The sequence below is a fragment of the Astatotilapia calliptera genome, chromosome 22, assembly GCF_964374335.1.
Source record: "Astatotilapia calliptera chromosome 22, fAstCal68.1, whole genome shotgun sequence".
In the NCBI taxonomy this organism is placed as follows: Eukaryota; Metazoa; Chordata; class Actinopteri; order Cichliformes; family Cichlidae; genus Astatotilapia; species Astatotilapia calliptera.
This window is the reverse complement of record NC_137442.1, coordinates 33536439-33548999: the sequence shown is the minus strand read 5'-3', so window position 1 is coordinate 33548999 and position 12561 is coordinate 33536439. Positions and strand designations below refer to the sequence as shown.

General features: G+C 37.7%; 1 protein-coding gene and 1 long non-coding RNA gene across 2 annotated transcripts in view; both read left to right on the top strand.

The window, feature by feature from the left end:
* LOC145423609 (uncharacterized) overlaps positions 1-12561 on the top strand; it is a 183136-nt gene that overhangs the window by 60460 nt on the left and 110115 nt on the right. The window lies entirely within an intron of this gene.
* Positions 9984-12295, top strand: LOC113014729 (tumor necrosis factor-like). The gene is made up of 4 exons (XM_026156443.2): positions 9984-10492; positions 10616-10643; positions 10786-10842; positions 11275-12295. Exons 1-4 carry the CDS (start codon positions 10322-10324, stop codon positions 11730-11732), a joined length of 714 nt encoding a protein of 237 aa, XP_026012228.1. The 5' UTR covers positions 9984-10321; the 3' UTR covers positions 11733-12295.

Here is a 12561-nt window from a genome sequence, read left to right as displayed (position 1 = left end):
ATCACTTTATAATGAAAAATAATATATTTACAATTCCTATTAATTGGTTTATCAATCTAACTTTTGCGTTTGCAGCATATTATCAGTCTCAAATATGTAATGGCAACTGATTCTACAGAGGGAGACAAAACTGTAATATAACAACATATTGTAATGTAATATTTTAATGACTTTAAAAAACCCCACATATGTATTTATTATGGATTTTCTATAATCAATCAAAATTACACACAGGTTCAGATATACACATACTCATGGTAGTGTTTGCATACCCTCGTTTTTGCTGCCTTATCTGTGGCAGCTGTGTTGCTTTCAGACTGTATTATATGTTAACTATTAGATTAATATTATATTTTTTGTCTTCCTTTGTAAAACTAGCTCCTTTGTTGCCTGTAGATTTATTCTTATTAATGCTTGGTCAGCTCTTGCTAAAGGTGCCCATTTCATACGAATGGGTTTGTACCTACATTATGAAATCCTTACTGACTTAATAAGCTGATGACCACAGTGGTTATTTTGACTGGAATAAGTGAAATCAGATTATACCCTGGATCTGTTGAAGTTGCTTTGAAACTGACTTAGGTAAAACTCTTTGTTAGTCTGTTAAGATCTAGTTGTCAAAACCTAGACATGTATTTAAATAGTGCAACAAATAAATAATTAACCAGCCACTCTTTTACCTTGATGGAAAGCATCATGAGGTCAAGAACAAGGCCCATAGGAGGCATAGCTAGAGATGGACAAGGTGGCGGTGTTAAGATTTCCATTGGGAGTGTCCAGGAGGGACAGGATATAAATAGAAGTATATAAGAAGGAAATGCTACATGGTTTCAGAGAAGAACACATAAAACCTGCACTTCAACAGTATTATAGTGGTTATTACATTAATAGCGTCTTAATTGGGACTGCTATTTTTTGAGCCACTAATTTATGTTTCTCTTAGCAGAATATTAGGAATGGAATTCTCAAATGATGGATGAGCAGCATGATTTAGTGCAGGCGCAGCAATGTCGTCCTCTACTGACATTACATTTGCATTGACAGAACTGGCATTAGTAGATGAGATGTACTGTCAAAAGACAAAGTCATCTATGCTCCAATAATCAACAACAGGGTTAGTATAACATTTTCTGAGGAGCTAAAGATTGTAAATGGTACTTGTCAAGGAAGTACCTTGTAAATGTTCAGAGTGGGAAAAGAGTTCTTGTCATCTGGAAATAAGGAAGAAATCTTGTGTATATGTTCTACTAAATTCAAAAGGCTTTGCAGAATGTGGGCTAATGATTGGGTTTTAAAATATCCACTGATTAAAAAAGGAAAAGAAAGGAAAAGACCTGACCTGATGTTTGCCAGACAAACATCTAAAATATGTGAAAAGAACCTTGAGTAAGCCAAGTAGTTTGAATTTCTTGAAATGTGGCTAAATGAGAGAATGATTGATGGAGAACAGAACAGCATTTTATTAATCAGAAACAGAAACTACAAATATGTTTATAAATGAACGATGGCAAAGCTTATGGAAAAACGAGCAAGTCTTACTTCACATGATCACTTCACAATACAGCAGAAAGAAATGCCCGTCTTGGATAATAATAACAGTAGATGGCAGCATTGTGCCACTGAGTCGCCTAGTCTGCCCAATCCAAAGGAGCAGAAGCGCAACGACGACGTAAACCTCAGTTCTCACGAGACTCTGCGTGATCCAACATGGCTACGACCTGTTTGTGGAACGTAAACAAAGTACTGAGCCAACTACATCTCTCTCTACATTATAAAGGTTTCAACCCCGAGGAGCTGGACTATTATATCGATTCCTACTCCGAACAATTATTCACAATGATAAAGAACGAAAACTAACGGAGCCGCTCGTAACCCGACTCCATCATCAAAACGACCACTGGACTCATTCACCAACTCAACAACCCAGAAGCAGCTGAATGAAGTACAAATACTTTTTTCAACTTTGTTATTTTCCAACTTTCTGTGAATGGTCCTTGATCTCTCTCGGTCCTTGATTAATGGTCATGACAATTTGTATATTAATTATCATGAAATTGATGTCACGGTCCATTGTGTATTCAGTGGTGCTAGTTTCAGTCATTATGCAAATCTGCTGTTTACAAGGCTGGGGAAACCTACAGTCAGCTGAGACTGAAGAACTTGGTTGAGTGAGGAAACGCTACGTCCAGATGCACACAATTAATTTTCTGGGGTAAATGAAAGCAGTAATTTGTGTAGACAAACTCTATATTCATAGACAGCTTTTATGCTTGAAAATGGTAAAATGGTGAAAACTCTTTGGCTGTATAAATGCAACTACGCAATATACCATAAAATATGAAACCTAATCACAATCCAGTCATAGAGTTTTTGATCCAGAAGGCCAGTTTATAGTATCTACATTGCAATGGTCCTAACAAGATGGTGCTTCATAAAGTTTCTCTTCACTAAGCAACCTGCCAACTTACAATAGCTGGTGACTTTAATGCTGTGTTGAATCCAATAATGGAGAGATCTGACCTTTCTGCTAATAAAATAACACAACAGAATACATGAAAAATTATGCCTTTATTATTGTTGGACTATTGTTGGACACTTTCCACTTGATCAAGAATACACGCCTTAATTCTGCAGACATAAATGATGTTTTTATTAGATTTTACATTAATTTATACACCTCTTACTTTGACCCAAATATTAAAGATATTTGCAAAGTCAGCAGTACGTCACACTAACTGATGCACTTGATTTCTGGCCCAGCAGGTTCTCAGTTTTGGAGGAATAATGTGGTTGCTACAGACCATGTGGTATTAGTTCATCAGCTCAATTTTAAATTCAGGATTCAGTGCAGTTACTTTGTATAGTAAATTGTATAGCATATGTACAATATAGAGCATTAATAAGTCATTCCAGGGCAAAGTAATGTCACAACACTTATTATGCATTTATAATACAGAATTACAACCAGGAGACAAAAACAGCAAGAAATGAAACCAAAACTAGAAAAGCATTTCCTGAAGAAACTGCGGTGTGAATGCTGATAGTTGAATCTTTTGAGCTGAAATGTAATAACTGCTGGAATGTTAAGTTAAAAATGTTGAATGAGCTGAAATACACAGAATCATTCACTTGAAGGTTAATGTTCAAAACTGCTGTTTCAAACTTTCAAAGTTGGAAAGCAGATGAACAGGTTTGACATGTACATTAGAAAAAGCTGACTAATGACAAAAGAAAATGTAGAGTCAGAAAACACCTGAATGAAAGCTCATATTCTTTAAATTAGCAGAAGAGTGGAATTATGTATTTTAAATGTCTAAACTCAAGAATCACAAATGAAAAAAGATGCTTGCATGTCTACTCTAATCTGCTGTGTGTGTAGATCACTGCAGGAGGAATCCTGAAGTAGAGCTGGGTTGATGGTAATAAAAGTGGAACTAAAGTCCACAAAAAGTAGCCTGGCATAAGTTCCTGCACAGTCCAGATTGTCTGTCAGAAAAGAGCTCATCCAAATCTTCGGAGAGTCATCAACAGACCTGTGGAGTGTGTGTGTGAAACGCTGGGAAAACCAGAAAAACAAAGAATTAAGATAAAAGAATGAACAACAAATCAGAAACCCAAAATTCATCAATCATCAGGACTTAGAACATGACATGCCCTTTACAGAATTTTAAAAGGCTTATAGATCTAGAAAGCTACAAATACACAATATATTTTAACATTAATCAATACCAGCAGTTAGGGCTGGGCTATATCATACCGTTCACGGTAATACCGGTATAATGTTGGGCAACGATAGGAAAATAAAATATTGCGATAGAATATGGGTAAAACGCGCATGCGCAGTGCCTTTGTTTACATACGCACATGGCGACGATGCAGAATGAGAAGAGTGAAAGTGGATCGTTGAATGAAACGGATGAACCAGAACTGGTTTGTAAAAATGCTGCAGCTTCAGTGGTGTGGAACTGGTTTGGCTTTCATCCGTCAGATACACAACAAAGCACTATTTTTGGTAGAGCATGCTAGCGGGCCGTCGTTATTACCGTGTTTTTTGGAAAATACAGCGCACTTAAAATCAATCCTTTGATTTTTCTGAAAATCGACAGTGCCCCTTATAATCCCGTGTGCCTTATGTATGAACTCTGGTTGTGTTTACTGACCTGGAAATGATTTTATGTACACGGCGCTCGAAAATCTGTCAAATGTTTCAGTACGACTTTGCTAAGCTATGAACCCGCACCGCTTGATGGATTGTCGGAGCATTACGGCTATTGTAGGCAGGAGCCTGGCGGAGTGATACTACTGTGCTTCAACATAATGTTACCGTATTGTGTGTGTAACCTCTTTTTAAGTTTTGTGGATATTATACATGGTTATGCTGAGGATATGTCGGCCAATTTCCACTGGAAATGCCTTTTGGTTAAACTGTCAGCAAGGAATTTGCACTGTTATATTTTTATATAACTTTAATGCACATAAAAAAGCTGCTTGTTTAAATGAAAATACATTGATGGGTTTTTTTTTTTGGCACTAATAAAGTTGTGGAATTGTAAAGTATTTTGTCTAGTGTCAATTATATCGTCAGTTATATTGTTATCGCAAATTTTCAAATGTATATCATGATAAATATTTTTGGTCATATCGCCCTGCTCTACCAGCAGTGATATTCTAAATATGTCAAACCACTGTGACCTACTCCTCCTCCGCCATTATGTCAAAACGCACTTCACAACAGGAACAAACATGCACGTAACAGCTCGTGGTTTAGTTGCGAAAAGGAGACAGGAAACACCAGTATCGCAAACACTTTCTTTCTACCTGGTTTCATCCACAGCTACAAAACTCCACAGGACTTCCTCCTCCCTTCCACTCCTTGATTCCTTTCTGAGCACTGGCCTTGCCCAGACAGGTAAGTTGAAATAATGGACAATGAGATGATGCAGTAACTATTGCCTCAGCCCCAGTTGCATAACTCTGGTTTTTCCTTTTTCCCAAAGTCATCACATTATCTCAAATGCATGTGGTTACTTGTCACCCATGTGACTTGACAGTATTTATAGTTTTTAGAAAAGAGTTTTGTTTTCATTTCCTATTTGGAAAGAGGTCACCTGGTTCACTGATTCTCTTCAATTCATTTGGCTTCTACATAAAAGCGAAAGAACAGAAAAGAAAAATAAAAGCAAATACTCCCTATAACCAAACCCAATGACTGTTTTTAACATATGTGCTAAAATCTGGTATCCAGCATATCTATCTAGCTATCTATCTTTTTTCTCTCAGAGAAAGATAGGTACGTTGGCATATACATATACTTTCTGAAGTAAAAATCAAATGATTTCAAAGAAAAAGGGGCCATTAACCAGATGTTAATCATCTAGTGGGAAGCTTAAAAGCATGATGACTGTTAGAGCATCACATTAATGTACGAGGTGTCACATCAGTGTGTAATATTCATTCACATGCTTCCATATACCCCGCCCTGTGACAGCTGGAGTAGGTTCCCGCAACCCTGCAACCATGAATTAGATAAGAAGTTATATGAAATTGGTTGGAGGGATGGATGGACTTTCATGCACTGTGCATCACTACTGTAGAAAATTGTGTTTGTGTGAATCTATTACAATGCATTTTGATAAATCCATTTGTATCCATTTTCTGGCTCCACTAAATTAAAAATTTATCTTGGTGCACAAAACTACACTGATAAATACGAGTTTATTTATTTTGGAATTTTCCCTGTTTAAAAGTGAATCAAACCAAGAAGGTAAAGCTCTGGGGTTTCCCCTCTTCTGTCCTTAGATAACCTATCATCATCATCATCAGCCTGAAACCTTCCTTTCTCTCTTTTCAAGTGGTTACAGTTGTTATACGAGTGATTCATGGTTGTTTCCCCTAAAATTGAATGGGGCATTTATTCTGTAGAATAAAGGCCACACGGATTAACAAAAATTGAGAGTTTCACCATCTGTTGGTACCCCGCAGAGTTTGGAAATGATTGTACAAACCATTTACAGTTTAGTTTGGTTAAAATTCTTGAATTAAGCGAAGTGATTTGAATAAGTGTAGTAACTTCGATTTCTATTTCAGCTAATCTCTGCTTTGCTTCCTGTCTTCACACAAGTGCTCAAGACTCTGTAATCCAAGACCCAAGAATGTGAGAAGTAGTTATAGTTTTGCATTATGCATCAGATCTGGCTCTTTCAACCCCACAGAGGGTCTTTTCCATATACAGATTCAAGTTTCTGCAGCCAGAGGTCAGCAAGCCAAGGTCTCTGTCCTTGTTTGAGTCATGATGCTAGCATGATGCCCACCCAACCAACATTTACTTAGTCCCTATAGGTGCAGGTCACCAGGAATTGAAAAATTTTCCATCCAAGCCTGGCTCCATGAACACATTTTATCTGACCCTCATGAGAGGGTCAGATAAAATGTGACAATAATAACAAAATGTTGCAACAACAACAATAATAACCTCTGTAGATAAATTGCAATTTGTGAGTAATAGTCACAGTATAACATGGCAATTTTTAAACACATTTTTCATCAAAATCTTTCTAGAGAGATTTCCACATCATATTTTTGGTGAGCTATTTATCTACTAGAGCTTTTCGAATCCTGTCTTGTAAAGAGGAAGCTGAGTAGTGGGCCATTCTACAAAAAGCACTGTGTATTCCTCCTTTCTCAGGGAATGTATCAAGTCTTTTTTTAGATAAAGGGAGTTTGGTTCTCGTGGCAGTTTTAGAAAGAGAAAAAAGCATGACAAGCTGACTGATGTACTGCGACATGAGGGGAGTTTTTTTTTTCACATCCTTTTGCTAAACAAAATACCAAACTCTGTGTGTAAGTGGGCTGGAGACCACATGAGGGGCAGTTTCTGAGGAAAGAAAAAAAATTTAAATATAATTTCTGTCTTGTTGTTGCGTATACTCCCCTGCTGCTGAAGTTCACCCTCTATGGAAAACCATGTTTAGTCATTTTCACTGAATGACATATAAAATGATACATGGAAACATAAAAATGTGTTATAAAGTATCTTTGCTTATTTGAATGCATCTTGACATCTTTGATTCCTCTTCTCCTTTTCAGTGTTTTAGTTGATTGTGTTAGATTTTATCTTGGTATGTGTCTGTGACGATAGACAACAGTCTCCAAACAGTTTGTGGTTGGGCGTGGTCTTTTATTCCATGGCCAGTTTTGTAAACTAAAATAGCACTGAAAGAGTTTTGTGGAGTTACAGTAAAAGGTTGTACTTTGCCTTCCGGTTAAGGCAGATTTGGAGACATTTGGAGACAGTTCTTGTAATAAAGTTGGATATCATTGCTGCTATAAGACAATAAAACTACATTAAAACAGATGAAATGTTTTGAGTATTCTGGATTTGATGTATGTATTTATTTTAACCTTTGATGCTTTAACATAATTGTAGTCCACATAGTGAACAATAGCTGACAGTGTGTTACTGTTTCTTCCATAACTGTTTCATGTGTACTTCAGCCAGTTTTTTGTCTGCCTTTCAGATATTTCTTACACTAAAAGTTTTTTTTATTGTCTGTAATAATAATTAACAACAGCTAGCATCTCATCAGTTAACATTCGCCATTTTGGAAACATGCCAAGCCAAATTATCTAGCATAATGCAGTGTGAGCAGGATGTGACTACACAGTAGCACCAAATGCTGATAGTAAAACTTCTGTGTGTGACTGTGTGCCAGAATAAGTGCTGTATGAATAGTTGAAGGTGGTTTGCAATATGCTTTAAGTGAGTGACCAAATTAGAAAAGGTCTATATAAATGTAGTCCACCACAGACATGAAGTGTCACCAATTTAATCATGTCAGTGTCCTTCAGAATCTATTACTCTGTCCACTGTCTAATATATGTTGAACAAGTCCTTTCTAAAGAGAGCAAATTTGTTTCATATGCTAAGGTTGTGGCCATCAGTGTAAGAAGTAAACTTTCTGAATTTGATGTGCCGTGCTGTCGCTATGAGTCTTCCTGTGGGCATTGCGAGCACACTCAGTTTTTATTTATGCAAATATATTGGTTTTAGCTGATACAACTCCACTGTTTGCAACCTCTCTGTCTATCTTACTGGTCACACTTCTTTCCTGTTTCCCACTGTTGTTTCATAGCTAATACAAATATATACATATATGATAGCTATAGAAAAATAGAGCTCATCTTATCTTGACCACCACTGGTGACATCATTTAACACCTTAAGATGCTACTCCACCCAAAATATAGTTTGAGCATGAAAGGCTCACTCTCGCGTGAAGATGACTGTTAAAAACTTGCAGCTTAAAGAATAAAGACAGACATTCTCCATGATGACTGTGATACAGTCACAAAGCCTCCCCAATAGGCATGGCTGTTTTACACAACTGTTATTTTGTAAGCTCATGTGAAAGGGATATCATATGTTCTTCTACATTATCTCTGTAGAGAAGGTTTTAAGGTTTGTTTGTTTTGGTGTTGTGACACCCTCTGGGTAGCTGTTTTTAAACTATGGGCCTGAGGCCCAGGAGCTACACCTTAACCTTTGTGGTGTTCGAGATCTGGGATTTCCACCACCAGCTATCGTCGGTTACCTCTATGAAACCAAAGACTACTTCAAAATAAAGTGCTATTTTCTTTTTCTCTTCTGAAGATGGTTTAAAGTGATTGTGAAGTTGAAATATCATTATATGTTAGTCAGCATCTAATGTAAATAAATCACTTGTTATTGCTTTTACAATTGGCTGAAATATACCACCTTTAAACTTATGTTGAGCACTCAAAGTATTTTCCACACAGTCCCATATACCATCATACAGCTTTTTTTTCTGGCTGTTTCTGACATTTACACAATCAGTCACACTCTAGTGGGGGCAATGAGGACAACATGGGGATTCAAGATCTTGCCTATGTAGATTAGGGATTGATCACGCAACCTTCCCAGTGGTAGACAACCCGCTACCACAGCCTCCCACGCTGTTGCAGCAAATGTAGAACGGTGTTCCTCTTTCCAGGGCATGGTTTGTCAGTGACGATGAAAAGACATTCAGATGCAGCGTGTTCCCATTTTTCAGTTTTTCAAGATCAATTTATGACATTCAATTCAGAATAGTAATGAACTCTGGTTATCTGACTAGAGTGCTGACTAAATCTTCAACACTTACTCTGCTAATAGACATGAAACACCTACACTCATCCTTACTCATTACAGTTACCATATGATCTTTTCATACAAACAAGCCATGGAAAGGATTATTAATGATACAGTTTCAGATGGTTTGTAATCATGTATTACATATATTCTACCTTTTATATAACCTCTTATCATTAATCAGTCCATCATTTCCATTAATCATTGATCTATCCAAGCTGTTAGAGAGCAAGAAGGTGGTGTCCACCCTGAAGGGCTTGTCATGCCATCTCAGGGCACACAGAGATACAGACAGACAAGTGTTTGCACTCAGAACATACTTCATAGAGTGCCTTTTAGTAATTAGAACAACATCTTATTTGTATATCACATTTAAAACATGCATCCCAAAAGGTTGATTCTGTTGTAGCGTTTTCAGTGGGAGAAACGTTTCGTCACTCAGTGTTTCGTGAGTGACGAAACGTTTCAAAAAACCTTTATAAAATTATTAGGGAAGTGACACATGTACTATAAATGTAGGTTGACAATGACATCACTGGCAGTTAATTGTTGGTGGAATATCAAACACAATAACGTAAAAAACATTTGGCAATAGTGGTCAAACTGACTGACGAATAGCTGAAGGTTGCAGACTTTTCTGTGACTTATTGCCCCACATTTGAACTGGCTTTCAGTGTGTCTGCCCCACATAGAAACGAAGACAACACAACAACATATGTGAACACTTCACATCAATAGCTAACATGTGCTTTTTAAAAATTTAGAATAGTAGAATAGAGTGATCTGTGGTCTTGCCTGTGTACGCAGGTATACAGCAGGTGAGTGTATGTGCCTGTTTGAAATGATCTATTGAGTTGTGTGGGTGTGCACTGAGGTGCAAAAGGGGATTCCACACAGGTGTCTGGTTTTTTATTTGATGTTGGTATAACTCCATCATACACATGCCATGTGCAGAGGAGGTGTGGTGCGTAAGATCCTCCCAGGCACTGGGTCTCTATTTCTCATTGAGTCTCCACATGTGTGACATCATTGGAGTTTCCCCCTCTATCGGTGAGAGCCTTTTAAAACAGCCTCTCACAGATAGCGGCATCAAACAAGAAGAAGAGGTGGAAGAAGAGGAGGAAAGGCTGCTAAGAAGTGAACTGTACCTGATAGAAGGCACCCACTAAAAACAATGGAAGGTGAATGCATGGTCGCGCTGGATACAATGATCGACAAAGACACAGAGAAACAGGCAACACAGGAAATCAAGCCCAGGTCAAAGCTAACCATGGCCCTCCTGGCATTCACACTTTGCCTCGCTGCTACTGCTGCTGCTGCCCTCGTTGTTAACAGGCGTGCTGAGGTGGGTTTTAAAATTCTCTCTAAACTACTCAAGAGCGCCATTGACTCTCACAGTGAATGAACTGTTTCACCTAAAACCAACCAGTCTGTAACAGCGTTCTGTGTCATGCTCTATTTCAAACAGGCTCCTGGACAAAATGAGGACAATTTTGGTGAGTACCCTCAACTCTTACAAAAGTAGTGGACTTATTGATGTTTGTTTGTTTTTTGTTTGTTTTTTTAGCTTAGTAATGTTAGTGACTAGTAGGCGAAAACACTGTATAATTCATATTCTCTGTCTTTTCTTGTTCCCAGATCTCCATCACACTTTGAGGCAAATATCAAATGTGAGAGCAGCCATTCATTTGCAAGGTAAGGGATGAAACCCAAGTAAAAAAAAGTGCAAGGCATATTTTAGACTGATTGTGGAGAACCATACTACACCTTTCCCAGTATTGTAATCATGAAATCACATGTCTCTGTGAGATTCATGGGACATTTAGTGGATCATAATTGGAGGAAGTTCGTGATTCAGGAAGCTTACCAGTTTTTCCAGAAAGTTTTAGAACTTCTCCTTGATTTTTAAGGGCACATTATGCCTGTTTCCTTTGGATATTTTGGAGATTTAAATGAGTTCTAGTTAGACTGAAGAATGTAGAGGATAAATGAGAAATAGGCTCATGTCACTGCAACAGAATTCATTTGAAATTTCTCTTCAGGAACCCCTGACTCAAGTGCAGTTTTATTTCACTGTTAATCAGAAATTCACCATGGTGTCTGCCATTTGTCTGTACTATTCAACAGGAGTACACAACTATAGTAGAAAGACCTCAGTGGAATGGCAGAAGGATGTGGACCAGTCCCACTCTCAGGGAGGACTAGAGCTCGATAAAAATGAAATTGTGATTCCTCGAGATGGCCTCTACTTTGTTTACAGCCAAGCATCTTTCCGGGTTGACTGCAGCAGCGATGCCGACGATACCTCCTCACACCCCATGGTCCACCTGAGCCACACTGTCAAACGCTGGTCTCGCTCATATGCACCTAAATATGTGACCATTCTCCACTCTATCCGTACAGTCTGCCAAAAGACAACCAGTGGGGATTCAGATGAGGATGGGAACTGGTACACTGCAGTTTACATGGGGGCTGTGTTCAACTTGTATGCTCATGACAGACTGAGAACACAGACAGAGGAGGCAATGCTGGAGAAATTGGAGGATGAGCCAGGGAAGAACTTCTTTGGTGTTTTTGCCTTGTGAGGAGAGGTGTCTGATGAATGTAGGTGAAAAGGTGACCTCAGACTCCATTTCTCCACCATGACCTGCTGTCCTTCTGGAAGGCTTTTAACTATTGAATGTGAGGAAACCACAGATGGTTCACATTGCACTAAAGAGGTGATGGAAAATGTACTTTAACCATCAGCCATACTTGAAATATTTGTATCAGCAAGTCATTTCATTTTTGTAAGTAAATCAAACTATTGTAACTACAGCAGTCAACCAAAGAGTGCTACCATGTCACTACAGGCTGACAGAATAGAAAAACAAAGGGTTTACTTTTTGGGGAATTTATTTATTTAACATATCTTTGTCGTATTTATTTTATTTGTTGTATTTATTTATTTATTTATTGAAATATTGAAATACTTATATATTTATTAATTTTATTGTGTGTTTTATAATGAATGTCCTACTGTATTTGTGCTGATTTTTATGTATGAAACTATTTGTTTCGTTTTATGGCAAGTACAAACAAATGTCTGAGAATTTATAGTGCCTGTGGTACTCTGAAATATTTGAATAAAACTCAGCTTATAAAGAAATCATGTTTGCAAGAGCTGTGTTTATCATTTTACAAACCAGTGAAAAAAAGAAAAAATATCAAACATGCTACAGGGTCAAACTAAACAGAGCAAACAAATGAGCCACAACGGCTAAAGAAAGCTCAAATTATTGCTAGTGTGTGCGATGGGACAATTAATTAACACACGGTAGTAACCACAGAGCACAGTGTGTCCTCTTTTTGTGTGCAGCGAAACAATCATGGAAGTGGAGGAGTTTAACTGTTACTTCATCGAGATGAACCCAA